General features: G+C 32.6%; 4 protein-coding genes across 8 annotated transcripts in view; 3 read left to right on the top strand and 1 right to left on the bottom strand.

The window, feature by feature from the left end:
* Positions 1 to 2,871: 2,871 nt before the first annotated feature.
* LOC108689395 (histone deacetylase complex subunit SAP30 homolog) lies at positions 2,872 to 7,447 on the top strand. The gene is made up of 3 exons (XM_018196151.1): positions 2,872 to 3,959; positions 5,740 to 5,967; positions 7,316 to 7,447. Exons 1-3 carry the CDS (start codon positions 3,789 to 3,791, stop codon positions 7,445 to 7,447), a joined length of 531 nt encoding a protein of 176 aa, XP_018051640.1. The 5' UTR covers positions 2,872 to 3,788.
* Positions 7,448 to 9,536: 2,089 nt separating this feature from the next.
* Positions 9,537 to 12,359, bottom strand: LOC108689246 (putative high mobility group protein B1-like 1). 5 transcript variants are annotated; one of them, XM_018195958.1, is made up of 6 exons: positions 12,081 to 12,359; positions 10,870 to 11,033; positions 10,684 to 10,796; positions 10,278 to 10,426; positions 9,902 to 10,076; positions 9,537 to 9,760 (listed from the first exon to the last, which is right to left on the bottom strand). In XM_018195958.1, exons 2-6 carry the CDS (start codon positions 10,979 to 10,981, stop codon positions 9,698 to 9,700), a joined length of 612 nt encoding a protein of 203 aa, XP_018051447.1. In that variant the 5' UTR covers positions 10,982 to 11,033; positions 12,081 to 12,359; the 3' UTR covers positions 9,537 to 9,697. The 5 variants fall into 5 exon arrangements, with proteins under 5 accessions (XP_018051447.1, XP_018051438.1, XP_018051430.1 ...); XM_018195949.1 differs by having other exon boundaries at positions 12,096 to 12,359; XM_018195941.1 differs by having other exon boundaries at positions 12,174 to 12,359.
* On the top strand, positions 11,873 to 14,601 carry LOC108688509. The gene is made up of 5 exons (XM_018194810.1): positions 11,873 to 11,914; positions 13,184 to 13,310; positions 13,395 to 13,579; positions 14,019 to 14,230; positions 14,442 to 14,601. The coding sequence occupies exons 2-5, from the start codon at positions 13,196 to 13,198 to the stop codon at positions 14,599 to 14,601; spliced, it is 672 nt and encodes a 223-aa protein (XP_018050299.1). The 5' UTR covers positions 11,873 to 11,914; positions 13,184 to 13,195.
* Positions 14,602 to 15,585: 984 nt separating this feature from the next.
* LOC108689068 (DNA excision repair protein ERCC-6-like) overlaps positions 15,586 to 17,130 on the top strand; it is a 5,574-nt gene continuing 4,029 nt past the window's right edge. Inside the window, exons 1-5 of the mRNA XM_018195676.1 lie at positions 15,586 to 15,759; positions 15,952 to 16,190; positions 16,320 to 16,630; positions 16,695 to 16,766; positions 16,860 to 16,989. Of these exons, the coding sequence (XP_018051165.1) occupies positions 15,661 to 15,759; positions 15,952 to 16,190; positions 16,320 to 16,630; positions 16,695 to 16,766; positions 16,860 to 16,989 (851 nt within the window). The 5' untranslated portion in view covers positions 15,586 to 15,660. The remainder of the gene's footprint in view (positions 15,760 to 15,951; positions 16,191 to 16,319; positions 16,631 to 16,694; positions 16,767 to 16,859; positions 16,990 to 17,130) is intronic.

The raw sequence follows: 17,130 nt of genomic DNA, 5'->3' as shown, positions 1-17,130 counted from the left end.
TTCTTTACAGCTGCTAGAAAATTAAGATATTTTCAGTTTTTTGTAATTAACAATTCTAAAATTTAATCCCAGTCATTAATGGAGTTGGTTGATCAACTCAGTCGTTTCAATAACAAAAAGGATCAAGATTGACAAATATCAATTTTAACACGCAATCCTTTTTGTCAGTGAAACGACCAGTTTTTGAGTATTTCATGAAAATGCAGAAAAAATGTCAGTCTATGTGGAAGCACCTTTAACTTTAAGTACCTTTTCATGCTGATAAAAAGCGTCGATACATGGACTCCAATACATGGAATCGTTTGTACTTCATATAAAGAATTATGACATACTATTAAAAACATTTGTGAGTCTTCTAACACTTTTAATTAAATATTTAAATGTCATGTATCTGACCGAAATATAGATTCAGGCGCTACGGTCATGGAAATTCCGTTAAATGCGATCGGTAATCTAGTATTTCAGTAATCTTGGTTCTTTTTCGATCGTACCATTCGTATCAAAATTGTTCAGCAGGAAAAGTAATTGTTGTGATTAGAAAATTTGTCTTGTAGATAGGGGAATATATAGACTAGGGCTTATTAATTCGGGGCGACTATGCCAATCCGAACAAAAATAAATATTCTACCCGTTTGAAGTCTAACCGCCTAGAAGTTGCAATGTAGACAGTGTCCGTTTAGAATATTTCTAATCCATGAAGACAATGGGTTGTGAAAACAGTTTTTTTAGAACGGTCTTTTTAAGCTGTAACTGTTTAGGCTGCAACTTTTAGGCAATTAGGGATCAACATGATGCGGCTACGCCCCGAACCAAAACATTAATCCATACACTCCACTGTCTACATGACAAATTTTCTAACCTCAACAACTACTTTTCCTACTGAACGGAGCAATTTTGTTAAGGCTTAGGCCCTGCCCACAATAGTAGAAATATAGAATTAGGAATACAGAATAAAAAATTTTAACCTATCAAAAATCGGATACATCGGAATACACAGTTTCTGATAGATTGAAATCGTTTATTCCTAATTCCTTATTTCTTCTATTGTGCGCAGGATCTTAAACACAATAGACACAGAGAACAGAGAATAACGATCTTCAGAGTTCTGAGATCGAACTTATACTCTGATTGGCTCGTTATTATCTGTGTCTATTGAATTTATGTCTTTATGAATGGTGTGATCGGAAAAAAATCAGGAATACCGAAATATTAGAGAGACTAATGATCGCGTCTAACGGAATTTTCGTCACCGTAGCGTCTTAATCTATATTTCGGTCAGATACATGACATTCAAATATTTAAAAGTGTCTGGAAAACTTACAAATGTTTTTAATGATATTTCATAACTCTTCATACAAAATACAAACGATTCCATGTATGAACATTATTAAATTTAGATCCGGATGATTATTTCAAACTCAAGTAACTGGTCCAAAAAAGATTCATTAATTACATTTAATAGAACGATTCACAAACCTTTTTAATTGCACTTCAAAACTCTTCATACAAAATACAAACAATTTAAAATAATAATTTTTAAAATCGGAGATTTTATCCGATCATGTATATTCAAATTAATATTAAATAAGCATCAAACGCCAGCTTGAAAAGATATCTTAACATTGTGAATTGAGTGTTTTCAATAGGTTCAGAAGCACAATCGCTCACTGAGTTCTTGCATCTGATTGACATATTCTATTAGATCTAAAAATATACACCAATTAGATATAAGAACTCACTGAGCGCTCAGTGAGTACTGAATGCACCCAATTAGTTGCGTTCAACAGAACGTTTATTTTGCAAATTTGGAAATTTTCTTCGTATTGATTGAGTTATGCTTTTAGATCAAGAGAAATGGCCCAATCTCAGCAAAGAATAAAACAGTTGCCAAATGGTTGTTGTGATCTGCTGAACGCAGTTATTACTGCCACTTTCCATCAGTGTAGATTAACTTTAATCTCGTTTTCGCTTACTCTTCATCTTTTTCTGACTTTTAGAATTAGAAAATGATGAAAAATAAATTGAATCGAAATTAAAATTAATCTATATTGATGGAAAAAAGCATACATCTTTGTTATGTATCAATGTTAAATAAAGAAATCTTATAATAAACATTTTATTTCCCTCACTCTTGCTTTTATATACTGATACATGCATGTTTGGCGGTTCTACATATTAACTAGTCTATGCTTTTTAACAGCTCAAAAGAAATGGCAGCACTTGATGTACTGGTTGTTTTTTCACGCATTGTCGCGCACGCGCATCGAGAAAAAGCAACTTTTGCAGAAGTGTAGATAATCTCGCAGCCGGGTGCCAGATATGCCTCGCACTTACGCATGCGCAACCTAAAGCGCCAGTAGAGTATCTATCTCCGATGAAACTGACGTCCTTAATCGCCCCAAAGAGAAATAGAATTATAAACATATTATAACATATTAATATATAGAAATTACCTCTTATTGTGAGGTATCAATTTCTACATTATTTATTATCTATATGAGGAGCTGATTTAGCATATTTTGATAAATTATATCAACAACATTTAAGCGAAATATTACAAATTTTACACCAAGCTTTATTGTCATTCTCCCAACCAATCTTTAAAGATATTTTTGTCTAAAGATCTTCTAAATTTTCGGATACATCTTTTTTGTGGGCCTTTTTCCCGACTCCATTGCGATTTATTTTCATAAATATTTTACCTCACTTCTATTTTCCTCTTGGAATTCCTTACACCTCCTGTTTTCCGGTTTGGCGCGCAGACGTCCTTCGTGGTCCACATGGCACCACATCAAATTACTTTAACTTAACCTAATGGCTACAGTACTGCGCGCTAAGCTGTAAACAACGCGCATGCGCAACTACGGGGCATGTCTGGCAATCGCAGGTGGCTCGCTCACTACTTTGGCTGAGTCGAATTAGTCGTAGTCGGACTACAGTCAGACAGTTGAAGGTATATCGTGTATTGTGCGTGTTCATTCGACTTGACGGTTGTGTCGTCGTTAACGATATTCTTATCGGCATTTTGCGAAATCATTAAACAGTGATTTTCTCAGATCCAAATTTTCATTCGTGTTGATAGCTGCGTGTTTGCGGTATCAATATCGTATAAAATATCGTTGAACGGGAAGTGCGGAACAAGAGTTATCGCCGGTGGCTTGGGAATCTTCCTGGTGCTTGGCGGCCGCGAGAGACCTCGTCCCGGATTTCCCGGCGGCGACGCTCGCGAGCCCCGGGCGTCGGTTACTCCGGTGCACGTCAAGCGAATACCAGGCGTCGGCGTCCAACCGATCAGCTGCGATTCTACGATCGGCGATTACCCGGCAAATACTGTTGCGACGCGGCGCGTCACGACGCGTCACGTCGCGACTCGCGACACAGCGTGACGCGTCTCTTGGCGTGGGTTCGACTCCAGTTAACGCATACGGAGGTATATACCCTGCGTATATACGGTATATACGCCATCCCTGAACTAAAAGGGCCGACGAGACCGCGAGGGGAGAAGTAGGGGAGCTCGCGGCTCGATTAGCCTCGGTTTGCGCGGAGGAGAATTATGAGCAAGCGACGTTTCCTACCGTGCGTCCGTTGTCGTTGTCGTCATTGTTATCACTGTCATCGTCATCGTGGTTATCGTCCTGCGATCGCCGGCTGTTTCATCGCGATCCAAGACTTTTGACACGAGTGCATCAACCGCGCGAACCACCGTCGTCGTCGGAGACGACGCTAAACCGCGCAGCTGAACGATCGCGATCGCGATCGAGAGAACTATTTCCGAACCGGAGCAGAAAATGAACGGTTTTAGCACCGGTGAGGAGGATTCGCGGGGCGCGGCGGATCAGATCTGCTGCCTCGTCGACGAGAGTGAACGATGCTCCCGTCCGGCCGGCAATGCATCCTACAGCAAGCGTATACAAAAGACGGTCACTCAGCGGCGGCTGAAACTCAACTTGGATCACATGGTGAGCATAACATGGCAAACGCGCACGTCCGCCAATTGCCGCGAACGCCGATTCTCTCTCTCAGAAGCACTCGGAAATATTGAGGAAACGTGGAACTACAACAATGACTTTTCAGAAATTTCATAAAAAGAGAAAATTATATATAAAATATACGCGCTCTATTAGGTATATTATTATTTTAGGAAATGTTATTAGAAGAATTCGCTGATGCTAATTAAAAAAAAATTTTTTTAAACTAAAAAACCTTAGATTTTTTAAGAGATTTCTTTTTTACTGTTGAAAATTAGGGGTTTTTATGAAATTTTGTCGTGCTAAGGGATATTTTTTGGAAATTGTACTTATTTTTGTTTCTTTCTGAAAACATTGTTTTTTTTAATAATCATATTTTACTTAATAATGTAAATTAACAATTAGTTAGCAATAAGTATAGCAGACACGTATATATTCACGTACTTTCTTTGTGTTCGTGAATTTTTATAAAAATTAGTGACAGTAAAACAAAACAAAACACTCAGCAGAAAAGATAGCTATATTAATATTATTGTGAAAATTTTTTACACTATTCTATAGGTTTCGTCTTCAATTGTAGGAAATAATAGATATGATTTCGAAATTGCTATCTTCTGCTAATTTACAATATACAATTTGCATTATTTGCATGCCAATTTATTTTAAAGCTCATTTAAAAAATATTCGTTCTTATCTTATCTGGAATTGTAAACAAAAAATCTGAAAAATTCGAAAATTCTCAAGAGTATTTTTTCAAGATGTAGATACCTGTAGCTTCAATTGATAATTGAGATAATTCGATTATTGACATTTAATTATTGTATTTAGTATTGATAGCGAAATATAACAAAGAGATAAATGAATAAGGCTGGTTGTGTTCCATCTTCAGATAAATTGTGTGATAATTTATCTAATGGATAAACAAAAGAATAAAAGAGTAAGAGTACGAGAGAGTAAGAGAGTCAGCTGAAGTTTATTGAAACATAGAACAATCCAGCCTAAATAAATTATGTTTATTGCAACACAATTTATATATAAATGAACGTTAATGTATTTCGAAACTAAATAAAAAATAATTATATTAAGAATTTTAAGCACGACCGTATATGTGAATACATCAAATACGATAGAGAGAATGCCAAGATCGGTCAAATTTTGGATGTTACAAATAATACATTATATATTCTTTTATTAAATTCTTTTATTAAATTAATTTATTCCAGATATAATTGCGAGCCGATAACAATAAAAAATAATTTAAAAAATGGAGACTGTTGGGAGACGAGCGTAGAAAACGATGCGCGGATTATTCAGTTGACAAAATTATATTCATCAAAAGTATTAAGTATAAGTAATTATCAAAAATATTTTTAATAATTACCTTTATATTATTATTATATACGTTTCTTATTTTTCTTTATTATTTTTAATATAATTTAATCTCATATCTTGTTTCTATAAAAATAGTGCTTGGCCCGAAAGACGTCAGAGAATCAACACTCTGACATTTCCACATTCTGAACATTTCCAAAAAATTCTTTTATAGATCGAGGCACTTTTGTAAAATAATTACTTTGACATAGTATTATATACACAATAAGATGTCACTTTATTCGAAAATTTTCGTTTGCGGCGAATTGACATGATGAAGTAAACTTCAGAACTTCAGAACTTCAGAACGACAAAACTTCCGGTGCAAGATATCAGTGCGAACTTTGCATTTGTATATGATAATTATTGCTATTCTGTTATATTCTTTCTTTATGTACAGGCACGACATATATACATCTGTGATTATCACAAGCAAGTGATCCAGTGCGCAAGAACCAAACAGCAGCAACAGCGAAGACGCAAGGATTCCGAAGAAGACTCGGGTGAAACTGACAACGACGTTCCAGAAGTTGACCTCTTCCAACTGCAAGTCGGCACTTTGAGGCGGTACAAAAGGCACTACAAGGTTTCTACTCGACCAGGTCTTAACAAGGCTCAGTTAGCAGATGTAAGTATAGTAAAATTATTTTCTATCTAGCACATGCAATAACAAGTTAAATATGTATATACTTACACATATTTATGTATTCAAATTAATATATGTATATATGTATATACGTATATAGTTTAAATATAAACAATAATCATAATAATTGTTATATAAATTAAATTATTTGTAAAAAGGATATATAAAATATATGTATTTTAGGATATTTCAAGATATATAAAAACAAATAGATAAAAATAGATAAATCAAAGTCTGTATTTAAACTCATTTTTAGCGATAAATGCATTTAGCATATAGTTTACATTAGATATAAAATCTGAAAAATGCACTTATCGATAAAAATAAGGTAAATATGGACCAAATAGTTTTTCTTCCCAGATCTTTTCCAAATGACTGTTAAATAAATAATAATAAATAGATTTATATCATTCATTATTACTTTCATTATTACTTTCAAAGACAAGAAAACAAAATAAAACACAGTGAAAATATGATATAAAATAATAGTAACTAACTTTTTAAAAAACGCAATACGTTTGTTTCTAGATATGTTCTTTGTATCCGAATTAGTTCCCGATTCTCGAAAAATATCACATATGAAATATTAGGAAATCTATATACGTATAATATATTAGGTGTAATAAAAAGAAATCTATTATTTTTGCATGAAATTGAATGGATTTCTTTTTACTACATCTAATATAGTAATATTTTCGTAAATATTTATATTTACGAAATTTTTATATTTACGAAATTTTATATTTATGATATTTTTGAGAATACGATCCCTAGTGCCATATTTAAAATAAATATATGTTTGAAGTTCGCGAAAATGCCGTTTAAATATATTCGCTTATATCCATAATAAAATATAACATGGATCATGGATCAACATAGATCAATTCAGGACAAAGAACATGTCTATTAATTCAAGGGCAAAGGAAGGGAGAAGCTCCGCCTTGTACCGCCTACTTCGATAAATGTTTCGTCTGCACCTAAACCTAATTCTTGGCTCTCCTACGAATTCGTTTCGCATTCGAATTCAACAAATGCCATTCAATTTTGAGTATAAATGAAAGATTCAGTCTTTTCAGCTAAACTTCTTACGGGGAGGGGGGGGGGTTCATCTTTTCCTTCTTTCATATTGGAGAGAAAAAAAAAGATAAAGATGTAAGAAATTCAACTACAAAGAATAGGCTTAAAATGAAGAATTCCTATACTGTTTTTCTATTATATTTTCACTGTACGATGTTTTATTATTTAATAACTGATACTAACAAGTAAAGTTGCTTCTTGACATTATCATGACAATTAAAAAAAATAATGTATCATAAAATTCTTATTGCAGACTCTCATGAAGCATTTCAAGACCATCCCCATCGTGGAGAAGGAAGCTCTAAGCTTTTTCATATATACAGTTAAGACCAATGCGAATAAGTTAGACCAAAAGAACGGTTTAAGTAGCAGTGACACGACGTAACATTATATGGCAAAATTTTTCGTGTAATATTAATTACGTGATAAGTGTGTAATATCAATTTTTACTTGTTAATATGTATATGTATTTTATAAAATGTCCATTTGAAAAAAAAAAAATATATATATATATATATATATATAAAAAAAAAAAAAAATAGATGTATATATAATATATAAAAATATAATATATAATATGCATATGTATATGTGTGCTATGCCGTGCAGTCTAACATATATATACATATGTCAGTATCAAATTTTGTTGTTATTTTACTTGCATTTCATTGCACTTCTCGTAATGTAGAAGCTGGCACGATGTAAAAATGTACAAAATGCGTGCTTGCGATTCCGTTTTAGAAATCGTGGGTGACAATTAATTTGGAAAAAGTGCGCAGTTTATTATTACGACCAGAAATAAACTTCTGTGAAATCAATGCATTTTTATCTATTTTACCTTTATTGAAAAAAAAGAAAATACATAGAATATACGTTCCGCCGTTTCGGGAGCTTGATATAATTCCCTGATATATTTATATATCTATACTTAAAGTATGAATATGTGTAGTGTCGGATAAAGACATGTATAAAGATCTCGGGTTTTTTTGTTTTTTCTTTTTTTACTTTCTATTGTACCTTCAACATGCTTATTAGCAATCACTATTATCATTATTAACTCGCTTTTTCGATTGATTGAGCCTCTTGATAAGGATTTTCAATCTATCTTTCTATTTTGCCTGTGAAAATGAAATAATTTGTGCGAATATAAATTTAACTCGTTAAAAATATTCACAGTGGGTAAAGAAATGTATGAACGTAGATTTGTCTTGAAAAAGACAATATAAAAGAAATTAGCATTAGCAAGTATTGCTTTTTATTCAATAACTAAACAAAAAATAATAGATACTTAGTTAAATATCTGTCAAAATACAGATTTGATACATTCTGTATCAAATAATAAAAAATGAGAAACAAAAATTGTCTAGTGACCAAGATACTTGAACAGCGAGATAAATAAAAGGTTTTGAATGTTTTATCCATTTATATTTTGATCTGATAGGTTTTTCTGAATTGTTTGAAGAGTTTATCTCAAATGATCCTTTTTTACAAAGATATTTTATTAAAAATTGTCCGTTTTCAACTTCAAATTTAACAAATATCAAAAATTTTTAATTCTCATTATTAATTATTATGGTAATTATTATGTGTTGCAATAACTATGTTAAAAATTGGGTACTAAGTATTGCTATATAACTATCCTTTAATTTTGTCCTAACAATGCGTTTAGTATTTCTATGCTTTGTTATTATGTACTTTTTTTTTCTAAAGCAATAAATATCATCGATGTTCAATTTTTAAACAATTAATCAGTTTTGCAATACATACTTTTTTTTGCCCACTGCATCATTAAAATCATATTTCCGTTGATAAAATCAATTATTACGAGGTAGCGAGATTATCCTTAACAATCTTCTGCGATAAATTTGTTCGCATTTGTTGCACATACTTCCATCTTAATTATCCGAATTATTTTGCTTTTTCTTTATTGTTCCGGTTAATTAATTTCATTCGCACCATTTCTTATGTCTCGGCGAAGCGATCTACTATAACTCTACAATATAGATGCATGGTGCATTATGTACGTTTCTTTTTTTATTATTCGAACGTTATCGCTATCATTGCTTAATATTAATGCTAACTATTATTCTTCTATCCTTAAAACGCATATAATAAGAACTTGATTATTCGAACGCTCGATCGATCAAATGAATACATTACATGAATATAAGGAACGCTCAAATAATCATAAGCATGATGAAATAGATTTGGATAATGAAGATTCTATTGTGCTCATTACACATAGCTGATATATATATATATATATATATGCATGTATATATAACATATATATTATATATAATTGTATATAAGATATATATCATATAATGCACATGTTAGTTATGTATATAATATAGCATTTGCATATGATATAGAAATTCATTACAAAATGGAATTCTTTTTTTTTTTCAAATTTGGCTTTTTTAGCATTCTAAGTATATAACCAAATTTCTGAAAGACAGAGATTTCTTTCTTTTCCGGACAATATCAACAGTATACATAATATATACAACGATAATTCTAGGTTAGTAGTAAAACTCGCTTGTCTGTTGCAAGTTTGAACTCCGACTATCTGCAGTTCTTGAATTAGAATAAAGTTGTCATCCTTGTCCATCCCATGAGTCCATATTATAATTTATACGGTTCCAACTTCTTCCGGGTCATAATTTTTAACTCTCTTGTTATATGCGATGATTTCCTACATTAAAAATCGTTTCATTAAATTTGTGAACAAATTAATTATGTCAAGATAATCAATTATCATATATTAATGCAAATCAACAGAATATATTAAAATCGAAAGTCTTTAATATGTTAATTAATTTCGGTATAAACATACTCTTTCGTATCGAGCTCTGTCTTCCTCTGCAATGGCCATATATTTGGATTTTGTCTGTAAATCCGTACTCATCCACAATTTTCCTAATTCCTTTGCAATGTCACCTACTCCCATCTCAGGATGCAATTCTCTCATCTTGCCACGTAGTTCTTGGCAGAAGTAGAAAAATGCAGATCTATAACATATTAAATCACTATAAATATCATAAAAAAAAAACTTCAATACTTGGATATTGTTTTATATCGACAAATTCTGTCTGGATTTGAAAAATCTTCATTGATAAAAGCATAGCAGAACAAAAAAGTGCAAGTTTATATTATTAACATTTTTGAAATATATTTCTGTCTAAATATTATTAATTTTCAATTTAACATACAATGCCCGTTTTGGTGCATCCTTGTCTCTGTATCTTTTTGTTCCTCTGCGTGTTGGTCTTTCTGGTTCCTCATGCCCAGTGTAGTGTCTATCATAATAATACATTTTCTTGTTGTTGCAATGTGCATTACCGTCTTCAAGATGTACGACCTTGAAATAGATTAGTATTAATCATTAATTAAATATAATATATTAATTAATATTAACTATCATTAATAAGAAGATATCATAAGAAACTTTATAATAAATTTTTCATTTATATTGATTAAACAGATCTAATTCAAATAACAATTCATCTCCTTTTTTTCTGATTGTTTAAATTATATTTTCTATATGGTTTCTATATGGTTTAAGTTTGGGTCATTATAAATTCAAGTATTTTTAAGGCATTGTATTAATTGTCTCACCTCGTTCTTTACCGGTATTGTGATATAATTTTTAGAACCGCCATTAGTCCACTTTGTCTGATTAGCGGAAACATTGGACACATTGTTGGGTTTCATCACTCCTTCTGCACACTCTGTGAAAAAAAATACATGGGTATGATACAGCCAAGACGAATCTACATAATAATACTTATTCTGACTATATACCTGGTACCATATTAGCCTGGCCGACAATCATAGTCTCTCTCATTCCAGAGTTCAAGGAATTGTCCCCGGTTTTTGTAAGATATACGTTCTTTCTACTGTCTGATGATTCCATGATTGTTTTGTTTTTGCACGGTTCAAGGACTGTGGCGCAACTTATTATTCACCTGTCCACAATGATAATAAATTATTCTTTTCAAAATAATATTAAACCACAATTATAATTCGAAGCAAAATTCATAGTAAAATGTGAAAAAAATAAAAAAATAATCCAATTTTTCTCTCGTCCGCTATTTTATACTTCCTTTATATTTAATTGTTAATCTACTATTTATTATTATTATTGTTGACTGCTCAAACCAACGTTTGTTCGTTTCAATTGTTAATTATATAGCTATCGTAGTTCTAAATTTTTTGTGGGGGAAAAATAATGACAATCAGCCGAAGCTGAATTCTCAGCTGCGATTTCTTACGATTTTCCTCTTTTTCTCCGTTCGTATTTCCAAGAAGACACTTATTTCAAATGACGAGAAAACACAAGTAAATACGGTCAAGAGAAACAGATTGTCGGTAAATTTCGTCCTTTTCCTTAGGAACGCCCAGCGATCGCGAGAATCCCCATGACTATGGATACGAGTCTCTCGTGGAACAGAGCTCTGAAGATTTGATCGACTTCACTTTTTTTAAAGCATCATCATTTCAAAGCACTATCAGTTTACAACTCCATCCATTTCTTCCAACTTTTACCTTGCGGAGTCGATTGTCTCCGCCGAGAGACTCGCGTAGCCGAAGCGTTGAAGCACTCGGCGTCGTCCGGTTGTACGACAGTCACTTATACCAGGCGTCACGAACGCGGACACGCAACGCGAGCGGAAGCGGGAGGAGGCGAAGGAAGAGGAGACGGCAGCGGCGGCGGTCAGCGGGTTCGCGATCGCGAAAGAAACGAGATCGGTGGGAAGAAACGTGAGGAGGAAGGAGGGGGGCGAGGCGGCGGCTATCGGGCTCGATTTCACGGATAACGGAGGCTATCGCACCTCGGGACGGAGAGGTATTGTAATCATATCAGATATCACGGAGGCGATCGCGACAATCGTGTTCGCAAAAGAGCGAGATGCAACATTCGACGGGGAGAGACGGAGGGAACAAGAGCGAGAGAGAAAAAGAAGGAAAAAAAAGAACAGCCGGGACCCGAACGAATCGGATATGGCAGTTACCGTGGCGTGGCGTACTTATATTGTTATGCACGATGTCCGCGCACGGAAATACGTCGATTTTCCCTTTCTTTTCTTTTTTTTTTCCTCTTTTACCTAGGAGTTTGCTCATACGCGCGGCTGTCGCATTTTTCGCAATCACGATGACCTGCGACAGTGACTCCGCGAGGTGCCCGTTACCGCACCTTTACGTCCCGATAATCGTCAACCGCTGTGTGAACTGTGAATAACCGACGCGTTATGCACCTGCATGTACTGAAAAACTGATATGTACTGATATTCCTGATATATCTACGCCTGCGACTATGCTATGCTGCGATTGTGATACAGCGAGGCCGAACCGGATTGGCTGGACAATTTCCGGAAGAATCAGGATGGTCTCTCGCGCATCCTAGTGACAGTTGTAATTACGTTTGCTGAAATTCCTAAGAGTCAGGCTTTCCTATTGGATGTCAATTCGGACTATTCGGAACGAACCGACTTGGAAGTAATTGAAATTGCCGCTTTGCAATTCCTGAAGTTGACTTCTTGCCGACTTTATATATTTTTGCTTCGACTGTTTCGACTTTCTTTCTACTTATGTATATATCTCCTTTGTCATCCACGAGAAAAAGAACATCGTAAATCGTTGCAAATTTATCGTTGTTCACTTATACGATGAAGAACGGCGCGAAAGTGAGCGGCTTTGATTTCGAGCATTACTAACAATTTTAAATAGTATCATTACACTTATTCCCATGAAAAATAGTATCCAAAAAAATAGTATTCATCGGATTTCATTCAATCAAAGTTAAATATATACGCGACAAAAGTAAATTTCAATTTTATCTAACATATCCTGTAAATATATTTCACTTTTTACGCCTCAAAAATGATCAAAGATTAATAAATCACGTTTCATTGCGATTTACTTAAGAGAAAGAAAAGGATTAATTCTCAAAACTAAAATAATAAATCACGATTATCAAACTCGTTAAAATAAATCGTAATTGATCGACAAGTAACTTTTAATTATAATCATTTTGGAACCATTATAATGCTATTTTGATATCATGATTACTTTTTGTTTTGAACAATTTAAAAAATTACGCAATTGACTTTTTCAGCATTCTAAAGAGATGGAAATGAACATGTTAATCTGCAACAAATGCTTCACTCCACTTTATAGAGGCAAACGTCCGTACTACATTACACAGTGCGGTCATATCTCTTGTCAGACTTGTCTGCAGCAATGTAAATTTTAAGAAATATTTCACATTATGATGTATAACTTTCCACGATTTTTTTTCTATTCACCTTCGATTCACGACTTTACAGTCGAGAAGCAGTGTCCGCAATGTCAACGTATCGGCACCATTTCGTTAGCATTAGAAGAGCCGTTGATACCGAAGTTGACACCATTCTTCCACACTTCTATTGCCGAGACTATGGAAATGTTGTTGAAGGTGGACTCGTTCCGTAACAATCAGTTTAAAATATTGATGCAACGCTTCCAGGAACTTGTACATATAATCAGAGTCTCTTATTCTCTTATCACTTAGTTTCTTCTAGTTTTAATTTCTTATTATTTCCATACAGCACAGAAATTTGCAATAACATTGCTGCCATGTTTACAACGTTATTACCATATTACTGAAATATTGCCGGAATGATCTGTGCTGTGTTATTTTTTACATTTCGTCTTTTAACTATCCTTATGTTTCTGTTATTTGTTTCTTTCCATTTTTCTTTAAATTCCGACGGTCATTTTTTGCGACAATCATCAATTTAAAAATAACAAATGCTGCGCTTCCAATCTTGTATATAAAATCAGAACCTATCTTTCCTATTTTCTTACTTTTGATTTTTCCTAATCTTAATTTTTTGTGATTTAATTTTATTATATTTCTTTTACGTATATCATTTTTTTTTAATTTTTGCTATCGATGATGCGTTCAAAAGGATAAAAAATATGAGGTACTGAAAACTCGATACTGGCTAGACCGTCGCAATTTGAGAGCGTTGACGGAAAAATACGTGACTTCGAAGAAGGCTAATGAGAAACTCGAAAAGAAACTGCTATTTATTCAGATGGGCAATAAGGAAACTCCGCGATCCCGAATAGAAATGCCGATGACCGACTCCGGTATTTTTTCGAATCAATCGAACACAGGGTAAAGTATGAAATTTTGAACAATACAAAAAGAACGATTTTTATATTTTTGAACGAGATCAAAGAAACAAAAACAAATCTCCTTATGAAATTTCGTTTTTGCTTTACATACAATTAATTATATTATGCCATTCAATTTTGATAATTTGAAAGTAAAATGTCTAAATGATATTATAATATCCTCTTTTATTATATTTTCTTTATATTTGCAGATATTCTCTGGCATCATCAATGAATTTTATGAATTCCGCGGGCATAACACCACCTATTCGAACCCCCGAGAAGAAATTCTATAGAACTGCCGATGGTTTTCGCATACCCGTAAACCGTAAATTACCTGCGAAATCTGTTGCTTCTTCTATGTTATCTTAAACTGTAGTTTTATAGAATAGATCATTTTTTTCCTTTATTTCTCTTTCAATTGTATTATTTCGAGTTCGCCATTGTCTTATTTAATTTATCACTTTAATAAGCAAATTAAAGGATGCGAATTTTCGATTTGATTAAAAAAAAAATAATTTCATATATAAAATATATAAGAAAAATGTGAATTATAGGCCTGTTCTTTTTAGCTGAACTTTTGCACCAATTTATTTTTCTTCCTTTTCTCTTTAGGAAGAAAGAAGAAGAAGAAAGATGAACTGGTGTAAAAATTCAGCCAAAAAGAACGCCTTATGTTTATTGTGAAATCCGATGATACATATTTGTAACATGTTTATATAAGCGAAAAAACGCAATGCTTTGATTTAAGAGAAATAACAATCTCGTTAATTATTCGAAAAAAATATGAATTACTTTATTGTGAATTCTGATAAAGATTGTTACATATTTGAGATATCGATATAATTTAATATATTATTTCTTATTATAAAAATAAATTGAGTTTTTCTTTTAATCTCATTAATTTGCAAATGAGGCATGCAATTGATATGAACGCAACATATATTTATAGCATGTTGATGTATTCCTAACTTATTTTGACATGTTGCGTAATTTATCGTTTATCAGATTATAATGCGTCATCAGTCTACATAGGGTGCGTTCCGAATTACGCATGAAGCGCATGTTCCATCATTTATCCTTGTTATTCACCAAATAATAAAAAAGAATTAAATGATACATCATATGCGCTTTATGAGTAATTTGGAACGCACCTCTATAGATATGATACACGAATTTGAATTTAAAGCGACATTCGATCGGTAAAATAGACAGCAGTTCCTGCGCGATAAAAACAATCGCGAGATTACAGGGATAAAGTTTTTGCTTGAGCCGGGTTTAGATTTGAATGACGAATGATTAGTTGATTTGTACAATTTATATCTGTACTGTATGCACGACTTTGTAATGAGTTTGGAAGATCGATTACGAATCCGTTTTAATAATACATATCTTCGTCGCGAAATGATATGTTAACGTGACAGAGTCAACATGGCAGAGGCAAGTAATAACGACAGTGGTGTGTCGAGTCTGGCCGACGACACGATAGGAAATATGTTTAGCGACGAGTTTCCAAGTGATTTGCAAGAGGTAATTCAAGCAATAATATTAAGCAATCATTTAGGTTAGAGTATTAAGTAAACTGTTGAATTAACTTAAATGTTGAATTAAAATTAATTATGTCACTTTATGTCACATGTGGCACATTAAAATAATGAAATGTTTTGTTCATATCTTTTCCTCTTTTTTTTTTTATAAAATAACATCTGCTGATGTCTATAGATAGTGTCAGTTAAAACGGAAGACAGCATTTTGCAAGAAGTGTCAGAACATATCAAACGTACTACAAAATTAAACAATCAGCATAGAATACAAGATGATGTTGAACCAAATGCCAAAAGGAATATCAAAATTAATAGCAAAGAAAATCATAAAGCAGAGTTGCAAAAACAGGTTGAGATTGGAGAAATTACTCCATTTGAAGCAGTATTTAAACAGTCAGCTTTAGAGCAAAAAGAAGGGTATAAAATGTTCATTTTCTTTTACTTGTAATTTTAAGTTAAATTTTGATTGTAACAATTGATAAGCCTAGTGTTTAAATAATTCAAATTTTCACAATTAAATTCAATAATTATTTTACATTATTTTAGGAGTGCCAATAAAAGTTCTCAATTGTCTGATCTTGAGAAATACTTCAAACAACAAGCTGCTCTTGCTGAACAAAAGAGAAAATTAAAGACTGTATCTAAGACACCTGACAAAGATACAGTACCAATCAAAAAAACAAAATTACTTGATACTGATACAAGAATGGATAAAAAATGTCAAAAATCTAAACATGAGAACAGCAAAGATAACACTGTGCAAAGTATAGACAAGACAGGCTCCAATGAAGCAAATGAAATTGTTGACAATAGTTCAGAAAGCGAATATGTTCCTAGTGATAATGAAATGGATTTCGGTAATATTAATATTCAATTTATTGAGATACACTCAAAAGAGATACGCTAAACAATCTTTTTCAGATATAAAGGCTAAAACATCATCTAAAAAAAAAAAAACTTCAATCAAATCCAGCTGCATCCGCACAAAAAGAAGTACATATTGTTTACAATTGATGAATTATTTGATTCTTTTATTATTATTACTATTTTATTATTAATTATTTTGATCTTGTTACTTTTTTCCAGCTCGAGATGATGGAGATAATCAACTATTCAAACAAAGAGTAGGGACAAATACTTATCCCAAAGATGAAGCAATGCACAAAATTGATACTCTCTTTAAAATGCCACAATGTGTTTGGGAAAAATTATACAGGTAGATATGCTATTTTATCGAGTTTATAATTTTTTAATCTATAAACATAAATATAATTTAAATGTAAATAATAGTTTTTTTTACAAATATAAATATTTATGTAATATTTAGAACAACTAAAGAAAAGATTTAAATTTAATA

This window comes from Atta colombica, unplaced genomic scaffold (assembly GCF_001594045.1).
Source record: "Atta colombica isolate Treedump-2 unplaced genomic scaffold, Acol1.0 scaffold105, whole genome shotgun sequence".
NCBI classification, from domain to species: domain Eukaryota; kingdom Metazoa; phylum Arthropoda; class Insecta; order Hymenoptera; family Formicidae; genus Atta; species Atta colombica.
The sequence above is the reverse complement of the archived record's forward strand: the minus strand, read 5'-3'. Positions and strand labels throughout refer to the sequence as shown.

Bases quoted from the DNA above. Each gene is read 5' to 3' on its own strand.
- LOC108688509 (XM_018194810.1), top strand. From the start codon at position 13,196: ATGGAAATGAACATGTTAATCTGCAACAAATGCTTCACTCCACTTTAT. The intron at 13,311-13,394 runs GTAAATTTTAAG...ACGACTTTACAG, and splicing joins TCAGACTTGTCTGCAGCAAT to TCGAGAAGCAGTGTCCGCAA. The intron at 13,580-14,018 runs GTACATATAATC...TGCGTTCAAAAG, and splicing joins TGCAACGCTTCCAGGAACTT to GATAAAAAATATGAGGTACT.
- LOC108689395 (XM_018196151.1), top strand. From the start codon at position 3,789: ATGAACGGTTTTAGCACCGGTGAGGAGGATTCGCGGGGCGCGGCGGAT. The intron at 3,960-5,739 runs GTGAGCATAACA...CTTTATGTACAG, and splicing joins AACTCAACTTGGATCACATG to GCACGACATATATACATCTG. The intron at 5,968-7,315 runs GTAAGTATAGTA...TTCTTATTGCAG, and splicing joins ACAAGGCTCAGTTAGCAGAT to ACTCTCATGAAGCATTTCAA.
- LOC108689246 (XM_018195958.1), bottom strand. From the start codon at position 10,981: ATGGAATCATCAGACAGTAGAAAGAACGTATATCTTACAAAAACCGGG. The intron at 10,797-10,869 runs GTATATAGTCAG...TTTTTTTCACAG, and splicing joins CCAGGCTAATATGGTACCAG to AGTGTGCAGAAGGAGTGATG. The intron at 10,427-10,683 runs GTGAGACAATTA...ATCTATTTCAAG, and splicing joins CAATACCGGTAAAGAACGAG to GTCGTACATCTTGAAGACGG.